We start from the raw sequence: 14,553 nt of genomic DNA, 5'->3' as shown, positions 1-14,553 counted from the left end.
CTGGCACAACAAATGAAGCACCAGAAACAAGAGCAGATCTTGGATCCATTCTGGCATGAGTTTGCTTCTGGTTATTCTGTACCACCCTAAAGGGAAGCCACACTGAATGCCAAATACACTCATGAACTAAATTGTTGGTACCCCTCGTTTAATGAAAGAAAAACCCACAATGGTCACAGAAATAACCTGAATCTGACAAAAGTAATAATAAATAAAATTGTTTACAAGCCATAAATCTTCTGGGAGAATATCCTATGGACAGATGAGACAAAAATCCAACTTTTTGACCAGGCACATCAGCTCCATGTTCACAGATGGGAAAAATGAAGCATATCTTGAAAAGAACACTGTCCCTACTGTGAAACATGGAGGAGGCTCTGTTATGTTCTGTTATGTTCATGGCACAGGGTGTGTTGAATCTGTGCAGGGTACAATGAAATCTCAAGACTATCAAGGGATTCTAGAGAGAAATGTGCTGCCCAGTGTCAGAAAGCTTGGTCTCAGTCGCAGATCATGGGTCTTGCAACAGGATAATGACCCAAAACACACAGCTAAAAACACCCAAGAATGGCTAAGAGGAAAACATTGGACTATTCTGAAGTGGCCTTCTATGAGCCCTGACCTAAATTCTATTGAGCATCTTTGGAAGGAGCTGAAACATGCCATCTAGAAAAGGCAACCTTCAAACCCGAGACAACTGGAGCAGTTTACTCATGACGAGGGGGGCAAAATACCTGGTGCAGAAGTCTCATTGACAGTTACAGGAATCGTTTGATTGGAGGGATTGCCTCAAAAGGCTGTGCAACTTTGTTTTACAATTATGACTTTAGGTTTAGTCAAGGGGAAAGACATGGATGCCGTAAATGTGACGTTGTGAATGAAGAAGAGAAGAGGTTCATGTACAGAATGGAGGTTGTGTTTAGGTAGTACCTAGAGAGTTACACAGTTAAGGGACTGGACAAAACCTTTTATTCTGCTTTAATACAAAAATAAAATATTATTATTCAGAATATAGTAGAGTGTACAGCAGTCCTATGACATGCAAATATAATCTAAACCATACAATATAAAGAAAATGGACATGCCAAAAAGAATTCTGTACCATATAAAGGGGAGAACATTGTGAACAACTGCTTAATGTTGCCCATGAACATCAACACTCCATACAGAAATTGTATATGAAAATATAATTGATACCTAACCTAATACTAATAGATAATGCTATACCTGTATTACCAAAGGAAAAATGTTACAGAGATCAAATAAAGCCGAAGAGCAAAACAAATCTTCGTAAAGTGTTTTGTCCACATTGTTGTGGAAGTAAACCTTTTCTATTTGTATGTGCAGTAGAATGTGAACACATTGACGGCTGGGAGATGGGCATTCCATATGGCTGTTTTTGATACGCTGTGATCCTACAGCTGTGCTGTTATTCTTATTTAGAAAACATTCAATGCTTTTATTTATAACAGTTGCCGAAAAGAAAGTTTTCTTCTCACTTCTCACGCTAGAGAGAAAGTAGAACTGATTTTTCTGAAGGCTAGATTTTAGCAACAATTTGAAAGGCTCCAGCAAACAGATGGCATTAGAAGAATATTGACTTTGCCATGTAACTGTAGCTCTTGCATTTAGATTTTTTTCTTGGACTATAAAGCGGCATCTGTGGATATGCGTTTGTAAATTACTGAATTACATAATGTATAGCATAAACACAATTTTCAGGTAAATTACAATTAGTAGATTTGTTAGTCTCTACAGAAAATTGTGCATTATATACATTATTTTCAGGCAACATAAAAATCCATTGGGATAAATAAATTTTAATTACCTATTTTATATGCAAAATAACATTTAGTCTTGAATATAAATATTGTGCAGGAACAGTAAGAGTCTAATCCAATAGTGAGACTTAAAGGGGTTGTCCCACCAAAAGCATCTTATCTATACTGCTAGTTTATATGGATTTAAGACTTTTCCTAAACACATTGCTTTATCAAAACTGCTTTATTTGGCCGCTATCTTAATTTATTCACTTCATTGTTTACACCAGGGGTCCTCAAACTTTTTAAACAGTGGGCCGGAGGCAGAGCAGGTCGCACAGACATTGTTAGCGGTGCCCTCCAATAGGTAAAGTGAAGTACATTCCATGGCCTGGCCCGAGCTCCCCAGGAGCTTCATTATAAATGCACGCCTGCCGGCGTTGTCGGCAGGGCCAGACAGAAGTGCTTGGCAGGCCGCATGTGGCCCTCGGGCCGCAGTTTGAGGACCCCTGGTTTACACTGTGTTTCTATGACAAAGGGGCCTCTGTTGAGATTATGTGCTCAGTCCTCAAGTGACGTAGCTGCCTGCTCTCGGGGAGCTCCTCAGATAGGGGAGGGAGGAGGTGAGTGCTCTGGGATTTCTGAGCTGTTTTATCCCCTGCTCTTCCACTTATCAGTCGGTTTAATTGAATTTTGCTGATAAGGGCTGAGATAGGGAGTCCGTTACCTCTGTATGTATTGCAAGCTGACTAAAATCCAGCTCTGCTACGTCAGCTTCTACATCAGCTGCATACTGTGGTAATTCATTTACAACCAATCCCTCATTACTGACTGCAAACCTAGCAGATAGCAGAGCATGTGAAACCCCGCCCACCAATGTACCGAGAAAACCAGGAAGTGGAGAGCACACAGCATGTTGGTGAACAAGTGAGATGGGAATACCCCTTTAATTGGTGGGTGGCAACTAGGATTACTGATTAGGACAGAATCAAATTTTTCCCAAATTTTCCAGAAGTTTTGACGTAGACCGTAACCCAAAACTTTTGGGGATCACCAACATAAAATATTATTACTGTGCTCCCTCAGAGAAAAGTTGAAAGACATCATAAACTCACGCACCGCAAAACAGTTTCTACATTTCCAACATAAAGTGTATGCTCACGGAGATAGAAGCGGCAAACTTATGTCCTCTATGATTAAAAAACAAAAAGAGAAATGCTTCATCTCCGAGATAAAAGATCACCTAGGAAACACCAAACGTTCCACTAAAGATATCTCCCATGCGTTCCACAAATTCTATACAGATCTTTACAACCTGACCTTACACCGCTCCGCAGCGGACACATCCCTCCATACAGAAAAAATATCTGAATTTCTGTCCTCTGTCGACCTCCCCTCCTTAAAGGAGGAAGACCTCCCCTCTCTCCTTGACCCCATTTCTCACGAAGAAATAAAACAGGTTCTAAACAGCTTCCCTAAAGGCAAAAGCCCTGGTCCAGACGGCTTTCCCCTACAATGTTATAAATCCTTTCTCTCTACTCTCATGCCCCACTTTGCTCTCTCCTGTAACGCCCTACTCACTGGAAAGGCGCTTCCAAAACATGCTCAGGAGGCCCATATCACCATACTACCTAAAGAGGGGAAAGACCCTAGCGCCTGCGGTAGCTACAGGCCGATATCACTGTTAAACGTGGATCTAAAACTGTGGGCAAAGATCTTAGCCTATAGAATTAAATCACTCGTCCCTAAACTCCTCCACTCGGATCAAGCAGGCTTTGTTCTTGGAAGGGAGGGTAAAGACAACTCTCATTGCCTACTCCACGCTATTACCCACGCGAAGAAAACTCACTCAGACTTGATATTATTAGGCCTAGACGCCGAAAAGGCCTTTGATCGCGTAGACTGGCTCTTCATGAAAGCTACCCTTTCGAAATTCGGATTACCCCCGGAGTTTATCTCTGCTATCTTTTCCCTGTACGATACTCCTTATGCCAAACTCAAAATTAATGGAACTTTGTCTACCCCCTTTCATATCACAAATGGTACTAGACAGGGCTGCCCCTTGTCCCCCTCACTATTTATCCTGACCCTAGAACCCCTTCTACAGCAAATTAGATCCAACCCAGACATCCACGGCATCAAAATAGGAAAACACATCTTACACACAGCCGCTTTTGCGGATGACGTCCTCATCCTGATTTCGAACCCCGAACTTGCTCTTCCAACTATCACAAAGTTATTGGACTCCTACGGCATTGTATCGGGCTATAAAGTTAACCTCGATAAATCCGAAGTTCTCAATATCACTATCCCCCGTAACCGTGCTTCTATATTAGCCTCCTCCTCCTCCCTGAAATGGACATCAAAAAAGATTAAATATCTAGGCATTTACTTAACATCAGACATCAAAGACCTCTATGAAGTTAACTTTCTCCCTCTCCTAGCAGATATTAGAAAAATGTTATTGTCTTATCAAGGTATGCCCTTCTCTTGGTTTGGCAGACGCAACCTCCTCCAGTCATACGCCCTTCCCAAAATACTTTACAGGCTCCACATGCTTCCGATCCGGCTCCCTCCCCAATTTTTCAAATCGTTGAAAACTCTCTTCTCCTCCTTTCTTTGGAGAGGAAAATCCCCGAGACTCGCTATGTCTCTCCTGCTAAAAAAGAAACAAGCTGGAGGAATAGGCCTCCCTAACATATTGAACTACTACAAAGCTGTCCAATTGAAACGCTGGATGGACCTCACATACAACTCTCCAAACTCTCTGATAGCAGATCTGGCCCGATCCACCTTCGGCCATTCCGTCCTCTCCGATCTTTGGCTTTCAGGCCACCCTGGCCAAAAAAGCAACGTTACGCACCCATTACTTCAGGGAGCTTGCGAAACGTGGCGAAATTTGAGAGACACCCTGGCTCCTCATCCCTCCCCTCTCTTCTCACTAGGCATTCTACCGGAACTTGTTGGAAAGTCGAGTACAGCGAACTTAACGGTATGGTCTCACCTGATACACAAGTATCTCTTTGATGTTATTGGACCTGACAGAAAGTTCGATCCTGAGATCTTTCAATCTCTTCTACCAGACGCTCCTTCCCCCTCCTTTCTTCACGCCCTCCATATGGATGGAGTGCTTAAACAAATACTTGCTCTCGGTAACATTAGGACCTCCTTGACCACCTTCGAACGCTCTGTCATGGCAAAGAAAAAACTCCTCCAAAAAACATCATATGTTCTCTCCACATATATCAACCCACTAGCGATCCAAAAACCTACCTTCCTATCAGCTTGGGAGGAAGACCTCTGCATCACGTTCTCTGATGATCAAGTACAACAAATTCTACTCCACTCCCATGGGTTCTCCCCCTGCGTCCGTTTACAGGAATCTCATTACAAACTGCTTACCAGATGGTACCACACGCCCGCCTGGCTTCACAAACACAACTTAGCAGATGCTTCAACTTGCTGGAGATGTGGATCCCAAGATGGATCCCTCCTTCACATCTGGTGGTCGTGTCCTAAGATTCAGACCTATTGGAACTCGATTCAAGAAATCATCCGTAGGCTCACCTCTCCCACATTTGAACTGGTGGACACTATGGTTCTATTAGCCCTCCAAACTTCCACCTACAAACCTTCCCGCGCCAATCTTCTCTCTTTCTTGATACTGGCCGCAAACTCCCTGATACCTTTGAAATGGCTCTCCCCCGACCCCCCTTCCACGGTAGAATGGATTGAAAAGGTAAACCAAATCTCCAGATTCGAAGAATTGTCATCCTGGAAAAATAGAACACACCATAAATTTGTAAAGACGTGGACTCCATGGAGGCTACTTTGGTCGTAGGCCGCAGACCAGACAGGTACCCCCCCCCTCCCCTCTCTACGTCCTTCCCCGCTTTTACCCTTTCTCCTTACTCCCCTCCCCCCCTCCCTCCCCACAATCCTCCCCCCCCTGTTCCCCCTAGCTCTTCTTAGTTCTCTCTCCCTTTTCTCACATCTTCCCCCTGACACCACCTCTCTTTCTTTTTACCCCCTCTTCCTCCCCCCTACTTCTGCTTCCCCATCTCGCAGCCCCTCTCATACACTCAATTTCTCTTCCCCTTGCCCTCCACTACCTCTTGTAGACTGCATGTCTGGCAATTGCTAACTGAAACGCCCTCCCCCCCTTCTCCCCCCCCCCTTTTTACTAATAATGGTTAGTGGTCATCCCACTCCACAACCTTCTTCTTCTCCATTTCTCAAACCCCTCCCCTCTCTCCCTCGACAATTAGCATCTTAGCTTACGTTCCCTTCCCCTACAAAACAGAACCCCTTCACCCAACTTCCTTCCAAATACATACCTGCTCCTCTCCACAACTCCTATTTACCCTCCTCAATATCGACAGGCATGTCTACACTCACCTCTATGTAAAGGTGTTCTGTTCTCTGACTCTATTGTCAATTCCAAATATTCGCTCCGGTCTCTGTGCTACCCCTTTGACATAGATTGTTCCTGATTTATATATATTATTATAATCTGGGATCTTCTCAGATGTCAACTAGAGGCTGGAATAGGCGAGCTGGGCCTCACGAATATTCGTCAAAATGAATCTCGTGGATTCACACCTCTCTATTGCCAATATTCACCAATCTGTACAAACGTCCAATAAGATGTCATTGTTTCCCGAATGCCCAAAATTTGGAAATTTAGATCTCAGTCTGTATAGAACTAAAGTAGGCTGGGCTCATTAGATAACTGTAAGCTGAACCCAGCAATACTGGAGAGGCTGACAGCCATCTAATATGTATGAGGGTGTCCTGACTGTTTCCTGACAGCACATGTGAGGGAAAAGAAAGATGTGGGATTTCAACACACCTTATCCTTTTGTCGTCAAGGCAGGTAAGCCATTGTCAGAGGTATCTAGCAGTAGCTTATTGCACTCATCATACTGAGAATATTCATGTTTGGTGTGCATGTATATGGGGGACAGAAAGATTACATGTCAGATGATCTGCAATGAAATGTGTATGGTCACCTTAGGTCACCATAACAAACCATGCCAAAGAACAGAGACAATTTACCAGCGACTTCCTATATGACCCTTTACTCCTCATTATCATGGTTCAAGCTTGATGGTCAATAACCTTTTATCTTCTTGTATCACTCCAATCACATAGGCGTATCATTACAACAGCTTTAATTCAACTAGAGGTATACATACACTGTTCTTTTCAGACTTCCATTACTGTAGTCATTGAGACATCACTATAACAACATTAGCTCATTTTAAAGATATACTAACATTTTTATTTATTTATTAATTAATATTTAAAGGGATTTTCTCATAGACATATCTATTTGACATTCCGTTTTTGAGAAAATAAAAAGCCATGTGGAATAGTATGCAAAATGAAAAAAAAAAAACAGAAAGGGTCAACTCACCATTGCTCCATAATCCATATACAGTTTTTTGGTGTTTTTTTTTTTCATTCTTATTTTATTAGATTTTTCAAAAATGTTTTACATAAAGAACAAGTACATAAGGATAAAAGTGTCATAGGTATTATCATATTGGATTGCAACTGCAAAAAAGTGTAAACAACATCCACACGAATGGTAAGGTAAGTCCAGTGTGACACAGTCCAGTAGGGAGGTCTCCAAGAATAAATGGAGGAAGTGAGTAGAGTCTGTAGTAGGTAATCCAAATGGATCTTATATGCGCCTTTTTCAGGGAAAATGAGTGATAACACAAAATCTTTTTCTCCACTCATGGTTAGTGGTTGGGTGAAGCCATTTATTGTCAAACTTCTGTGTTTTCTCTTTTTAAATCATAATGACAACCAAAAACATCAAAATGACCTTGTTCAAAAGTTCACATATCCCAGTTCTTAATACCCTGTATTGCCTCAAATTCCCAGTCTTTAGTAGAAAAGGTCAGCTCACCATTCATTCCATAATCTGTTGTTGGCCTGAAGACAGACTCAGGTACCCAGTCTTCAGTCAAGCAAGCAAGGAAAACAAGTCCAACTTCACAAAGGTCCTGGTAAAATGTTTTATTCAGAAAAGTTGAAAAAAAAATTAAAAAATCCATACATATGTTTTGTAATAAACCATTATCCATGTGCATGTGGGATTACATGTGCCATAGTTGCTATGTCACAGCTCATAACTGGAGATGAGTGAGTAGTATTCGATCGAGTAGGTATTCGACCGAATACTACAGTATTCAAAATACTCGTACTCGATTGAATACTACTAGCTGTTTGAAGTTAGGATTCGATTAAGAACCAGCGTTGATTGGCAGAATGCTATACATTGCCAATCAATGCTGGTTCTTCTCTTATCTTTAGAAGTCTTCTCCCTGCGCAGCGTTTCCACGTCCTCTTCCGGCTCTGAATTCACTCTGCTTAGGTATCGGGCCTGGGCAGAGCCGACTGCACATGCCTGCGCATGCGCAGTCGGCTCTGCCTAGGCCCGATGCCTAGCAGAGTGAATTCAAGGCCGGAAGAGGACGCGGGGACGCTGCACAGGGAGAAGAATCCAGCCCGACCCTCACTCATGGACTTGGTAAGTAGAATTTGATCGAATGTTGCCTACCCCTGAAACAAGCATTTCCCCCCCATTGACTATAATGGGGTTCTAAACCCGTTCGAGCAGTCGAACAGTGTGCGGCTGTTCGAATCGGATTTCGAACCTCGAACATTTTAGTGTTCGCTCATCTCTACTCATAACCAGTAAATTTATTGCATGTGAATTGATCGCATGGCCAGTGTTGGAGAAAGACTTTAATTAAAGAGTATATTAGAAAGGTAAAGTTATAGAAATGTATTTCATTATTCGACTTTATAGCTCTGTATAGAAAAAACATGATAATGTAGAAGATTATTTAATCTTCACCCACCCATACATACATTTCACACTTGCTTAATCTTGGGGTAGAGTAAGAGTGCCAAAAAACACTTAACATAGTAATTTGTGAACTTGTGAACATCTTCAATACATTTCTAAAAAAACATATTGCCATGTTTTTGAAGCCTATACTAAGGCTTGTGAACCAACTATATACTAATGAAATATGCAAAAAAAACCTCTTCTTTTACTCACAAAATTGCTTGTGCTTTGTGGGTTACTTTACTTTATATGTTAACGTGACATCAGAGGTTCTATAATTACAAAAATTGAACTTGATTAATAATCAGAAATGCAATCAGTGAATGTCAGCCTTCAAGCCCTGGAATGTGAAGATACGTATACTGACACAAGCACGTGCTGAGTAGGCTTATTAAGGACGATGTCTTATTTCCACATAAATGAGCCCATTATAAATGTAACCTTTGCTATTTCTAATCAGAATCACTAAGACAAGAGGGTGCATCAAGCAGTAGTACGAAGAAGAAAGTGGTAAAGGTTACAGAAAAGCAGAAATGAACATGAAATTATGAACGTACCATATAAAATCAAGGACTGCATTTAAAAGTAAAGCTGTCAGCCAACGCCAAATGAGATATGAAAATAGATCATCCTTAAGTGTTGTTCATCCTTGGCAAATGAAATGTTATGAGTTGTGAATTTTAGCATTCATTAGTAATAAAAAAAAAATATAGGATACTGTATGGAAAAAAGCAGTGAGGGATATATAGATTTATCGATAGACAACCTGAAGAAATCTGCATGTACCACTATAGAAAATGGCCTGGCCAAAAAGCAGTTAAACAGGTTGGGTCAACACTGTGGCACTGTAACTGGCAGATTTGCTGGACTGTCTTCATATGGACTATTTCATCTCCAGCAATTTCCTATATTCTGACGTTAAAGGGGTTGTCCAGGATAATCTTTTTATACTGTATATTAGGTTGAGGAAGGTGAAAAAAAAAAAAACATACTCACTCATTCCTAGCGCACCAGGGTCTCTCATTGAGGTCCGGTCTTGCTGCGCTAATGTTTTCTTTTGTCAGAAGTCCCTGCCACACGTGACTGCCGAGTCCAATCAATAACCTTGGCAAGGAACACGGGACAGCACTAGTCCTTGATGTCCTGTGTCCTTTCCTTAGGCCACTGATTGGGATGTCACAGTGCAGCACTGAGAGACACTGGGGACAGGTGAATAATGCTATTTTATAAAAATTATCCACCTTCCCCGGCCTAATAAAACAAAAAAAAGTTTATCCTGGCCAACCTCTTTAAGCTTCTCGTATGTATGTATGTATGTATGCACCCACAAAGCAGTTCAGTATAGATGGTATACCCTAAAATAAAATAAACTACTGGACATACTGTAACTTTACTTAACACAAAACCTGATTTTATTTTATTTTTTTCATTATATTTCAGTGTAAATTAGAATACCAGGCTTGTATCTTGGGTAAACAAATCAGCGTGAAGTGTGATGGCTACTGCCCCTGTTCTTCAAGCAAATCAAGACCTGTAAGCAAGAATAATAAAAGAGGTAAGACTTCATTTGTGTAAAGGTTTGTGCTTCTAAGGAAACCTATAGAGCTGGCCGTAACATACCATAATAAAAAGTCATTGTAAAATTAATGATTTACCACTTTACAATTGCTTTGTCTTGTTCAGAACTGAACTGAGTCAGGTTGGCTTCAGCATACCTTGACATGAAGAGCAGGGACATTTTGGACAGCAGTGGCTGAGACTTCTCTGGCTCTCCCATTATGTGAACTTCAGATCAAGCTTTACTTTTGACTTAAGAGTGTCTCAGATTAAGGTCACATGCCGAGGACTTGACACAAAATCTGTGTCAAAACCAGTGACAGTTCACATCTAGTACAAGTTAAAATTGCTGAGTGGAAAAAAATTCGCAAGAATAAGTTACATTTTACTCATTAGTAGTTTTTATTGTTGACAGTTTAGGATACATATTATTTTTTTGGCAACCGTGTTCAGCAATTCTGGACATTTTGGAGTATTCTTATCAAATGCATTTCCCATATGGGATACATAAATTGATATTCTAATAGTTTTGACAATATTATTATTATTATTTTTGCTATATAGATTTTTGTGAAGGTTAAATTGATGAATCGGGTGCTTTAAAAATTGAATATTTTTTACATTTTTAATTTTTTTTCCTTTTTTTTTAAACTTCTCCTAGGTTGTCTGAAATTCCAGTAATCTGGAAATTAAAGGGGTTTCTAAGCCCTATGCGTATTTTTTAAACTTATGACATATCTACAGGATAACTCATTAGTGTGTGACGTGTTTGGGGGTCTGACACCTGAACCCCACACAGATCCACTGATCTGGGTTCCTCTGGATGCTGGAAACTACAGTATTGAACGGGGAGTGAAAATCCGTCTGCTCCTATTAAAATAAATGGAGTAGAGCTGCAGCCCCTTCCACTTCTGTTACTTGAATAGGAGCAGAGCTGCTTCTGCTCCTGAGGATAGGTTATCAGTAACAAAAATACATTTGGGGCCAGAAATCCCATTTAAGCTTTGCAGTATAGTATGTTGTGCCTGCAGCATCATACAATTAAGTTCTTAAAGTCTCACTTAAGTATTAAAATTACGGACACCCAATGGATCCCATCATAGTCAATGAAGTCCATATGAAACCGCTATTACAGTGATCCAACTGTCCCCTGTCCTGGTCCTCCAACGGGCTAGAAAGATGGCAAGGTGATGCTGGGGTCAACCTACTGTACCTGTGCAGAAAGACTCCCCCACCCCTGTCAACCTTCGCAGTGCAAGTTCCAAGAGCAGGGAATATCAAAATAGTTAAAGTTTGAGAGATTTGAGTGCCCAATGACATAAAATCTATATCCATATTACACAGTGGAAAATCTTCTGTTTTGTTAATTGAACCTTTTTGAAAAAATGTCTTATGTTTTTCTTTCCTACCACTTTATCCCAGAAGTGATTGATAAAAGTTAATATGTCACATAATTAAAGTTGTTTATACCGTTCATGTTGCTATGTATTTTTATGTCTGGTATTTTATGACTTGGCTAGTTTGGGAAAACTAGGGATATTTTGCTTGAAATATATAACTTTCTCAGTATCATGACAGAATAAGTCATGATAAGTCTTGATGGGTGATTTTAACTACCTGGATATTGACTTCGGTCATGGTTCTGCATCGACTGCAAAGGCAAGGAAATTCATCAACTTATTGGAGGACAATTTTATGGTGCAGCTTATAGAAGAGCCAGCTAGAGGGGATTGAAATATATAAATGAAAAAGAAAACAAGGTCAGAACAGGTAGGTCCCCTAAATAATGGTAATGGAGAGTTGGTCACCGGGGACCAAGAACAAACAGAGCTACTAATTGGATTCTTTAGCTTTGTATATACAGAAGAGCAGGGAGTAGCTGAAGTAGGTGTCACCAATGCTACATCAACCAATATATCAAATTGGATAAATACACAAATGGTCCAAGCCAAGCTAAACAAATTAAATGGGAGCAAGGCACCGGGTCCAGATGGATTACACCCATGAGTACTTAAAGAACTCAGTCCAGTCATTGCTGTATCTCTGTCCTTAATTTTTAAGGAGTCTATAGTGACTGGTACAGTGCTAATAGACTGGTGCAAGGCAAATGTGGTGCCTATTTCAAAAAAGGATTCTAGGTCTTCCCCAGGTAATCACAGACAAGTGAGTTTAACATCCAATATAGGGAAACTTAAGGGCTCTTAAGAGACTATATACAGGAATATGTGACTGTACATAATATTATAAGTGATAGACAGTATGGTTTTACAAACAGAAGTTGTCAGACTAATCTGATTTGCTTTTATGAAGAGGTGAGTAAAAGTGTGGGCAAAGGGGAGGCTGTGGATATAATAGTCCTGGACTTTACAAAGGTGTTTGATATTGTTCCTCATACACGTTTTAAAGAGGACCTTTCATCAGATCGGACACATGCAGTTTTATATACTGCTGGAAAGCTGACAGTGCGCTGAATTCAGCGCACTGTCGGCTTTCCCGATCTGTGCCCGGTGTAAAGCGCTATCGGTCCCAGGACCGTAGTGCTTTACAGTCAGAAGGGCATTTCTAACACTTAGCCAGGAACGTCCTTCTGCCCAGCAGCGCCTACCGCGCTGTACTGTGAAGCGGGGAGGAACTCCCCCCTCCCGCTCCTGATAATACTCGTCTATGGACAAGCACTGTGAGCAGAGGGAGGAGGCGTTCCTCCCCGCTCACACAGTACAGCGCGATAGGCGCCGCGGGGCAGAAGGGCGTCCCTGGCTAACTGTCAGAAACGCCCTTCTGACACTAAAGCACTACGGTCCCGGGACCGATAGCGCTTTACACCGGGCACAGATCGGGCACACACATTCAGCACTGCTTCATCACGCCAATACAATGCATTAGCCAGTGCTGATTGGCCAGAGTACGGAATTCGGCCAATCAGCGCTGGCTCTGCTGGAGGAGGCGGAGTCTAAGGTCGGACCTGAATGGAGACTGGTGTGGAGCGATCTTAGACTCCGCCTCCTCCAGCAGAGCCAGCGCTGATTGGCCGAATTCCGTACTCTGGCCAATCAGCGCTGGCCAATGCATTCTATTAGCCCGATGAAGTAGAGCTGAATGTGTGTGCTTAGCACACACATTCAGCTCTACTTCATCGGGCTAATAGAATGCATTGGCCAATCAGCGCTGGCCAATGCATTCTATTAGCTTGATGAAGCAGAGTGTGCACAAGGGTTCAAGCGCACCCTCGGCTCTGATGTAGCAGAGCTGAGGGTGCACAAGGGTTCAAGTGCACCCTCGGCTCTCCTACATCAGAGCCGAGGGTGCGCTTGAACCCTTGTGCAGCCTCGGCTCTGCTACATCAGAGCCGAGGGTGCGCTTGAACCCTTGTGCACACTCTGCTTCATCAAGCTAATAGAATGCATTGGCCAGCACTGATTGGCCAGAGTACGGAATTCGGCCAATCAGCGCTGGCCAATGCATCCCTATGGGAAAAAGTTTATCTCACAAAAATCACAATTACACACCCGATAGAGCCCCAAAAAGTTATTTTTAATAACATTCCCCCCTAAATAAAGGTTATCCCTAGCTATCCCTGCCTGTACAGCTATCCCTGTCTCATAGTCACAAAGTTCACATTCTCATATGACCCGGATTTGAAATCCACTATTCGTCTAAAATGGAGGTCACCTGATTTCGGCAGCCAATGACTTTTTCCAATTTTTTTCAATGCCCCCGGTGTCGTAGTTCCTGTCCCACCTCCCCTGTGCTGTTATTGGTGCAAAAAAGGCGCCAGGGAAGGTGGGAGGGGAATCGAATTTTGGCGCACTTTACCACGCGGTGTTCGATTCGATTCGAACATGGCGAACACCCTGATATCCGATCGAACATGTGTTCGATAGAACACTGTTCGCTCATCTCTAATTTTTATATGATACAAACTTTGATCTATACGCATCCAAACAAAAGAATTAAGAAAGGACATGTTCTGCCACCATTTATCTACTTCATTTTGAGGTTTGTTAAAGAAGTCTTGTTTTACTTAAAGTTACTTCTACTGCAACTTCTCTTTTAAGCAATCTTTACAATGTCATAAAAGAGTTTTATATAAAAAAAAATCTACTTGTCATGTGTAGATGACATGAGTAAAAAAAGGTTTTCTGTCAGAATGTCTTTAGTGGTTATTTCTGTATCAGACTATAATATAGAGAAAAATGTAAAGCTCTAAAACTCACCAATACATTTTCCGAGTCCAAAAGTGGTGCACGATCACATATCCTGGGTCTCAAGGATAAACTCCAAACTGAAAAAATTTTTTTCTTCAATAAAATGGATCCGCACTCCTGAAGTCTCGTATTTTTCTTAAAACTTAACTTTTAATCATCCATA

The 14,553-nt window shown here is 41.6% G+C and overlaps 1 protein-coding gene across 1 annotated transcript in view; it reads left to right on the top strand.

Moving 5' to 3' along the window:
- SPOCK3 (SPARC (osteonectin), cwcv and kazal like domains proteoglycan 3) overlaps positions 1–14,553 on the top strand; it is a 276,057-nt gene that overhangs the window by 229,217 nt on the left and 32,287 nt on the right. Inside the window, exon 6 of the mRNA XM_075258082.1 lies at positions 10,069–10,183. Coding sequence (XP_075114183.1) covers positions 10,069–10,183 — 115 coding nt within the window. The remainder of the gene's footprint in view (positions 1–10,068; positions 10,184–14,553) is intronic.

The sequence above is a fragment of the Leptodactylus fuscus genome, chromosome 1 (genome assembly GCF_031893055.1).
Source record: "Leptodactylus fuscus isolate aLepFus1 chromosome 1, aLepFus1.hap2, whole genome shotgun sequence".
In the NCBI taxonomy this organism is placed as follows: Eukaryota; Metazoa; Chordata; class Amphibia; order Anura; family Leptodactylidae; genus Leptodactylus; species Leptodactylus fuscus.
This window is presented reverse-complemented; position numbering and strand designations above follow the sequence as displayed.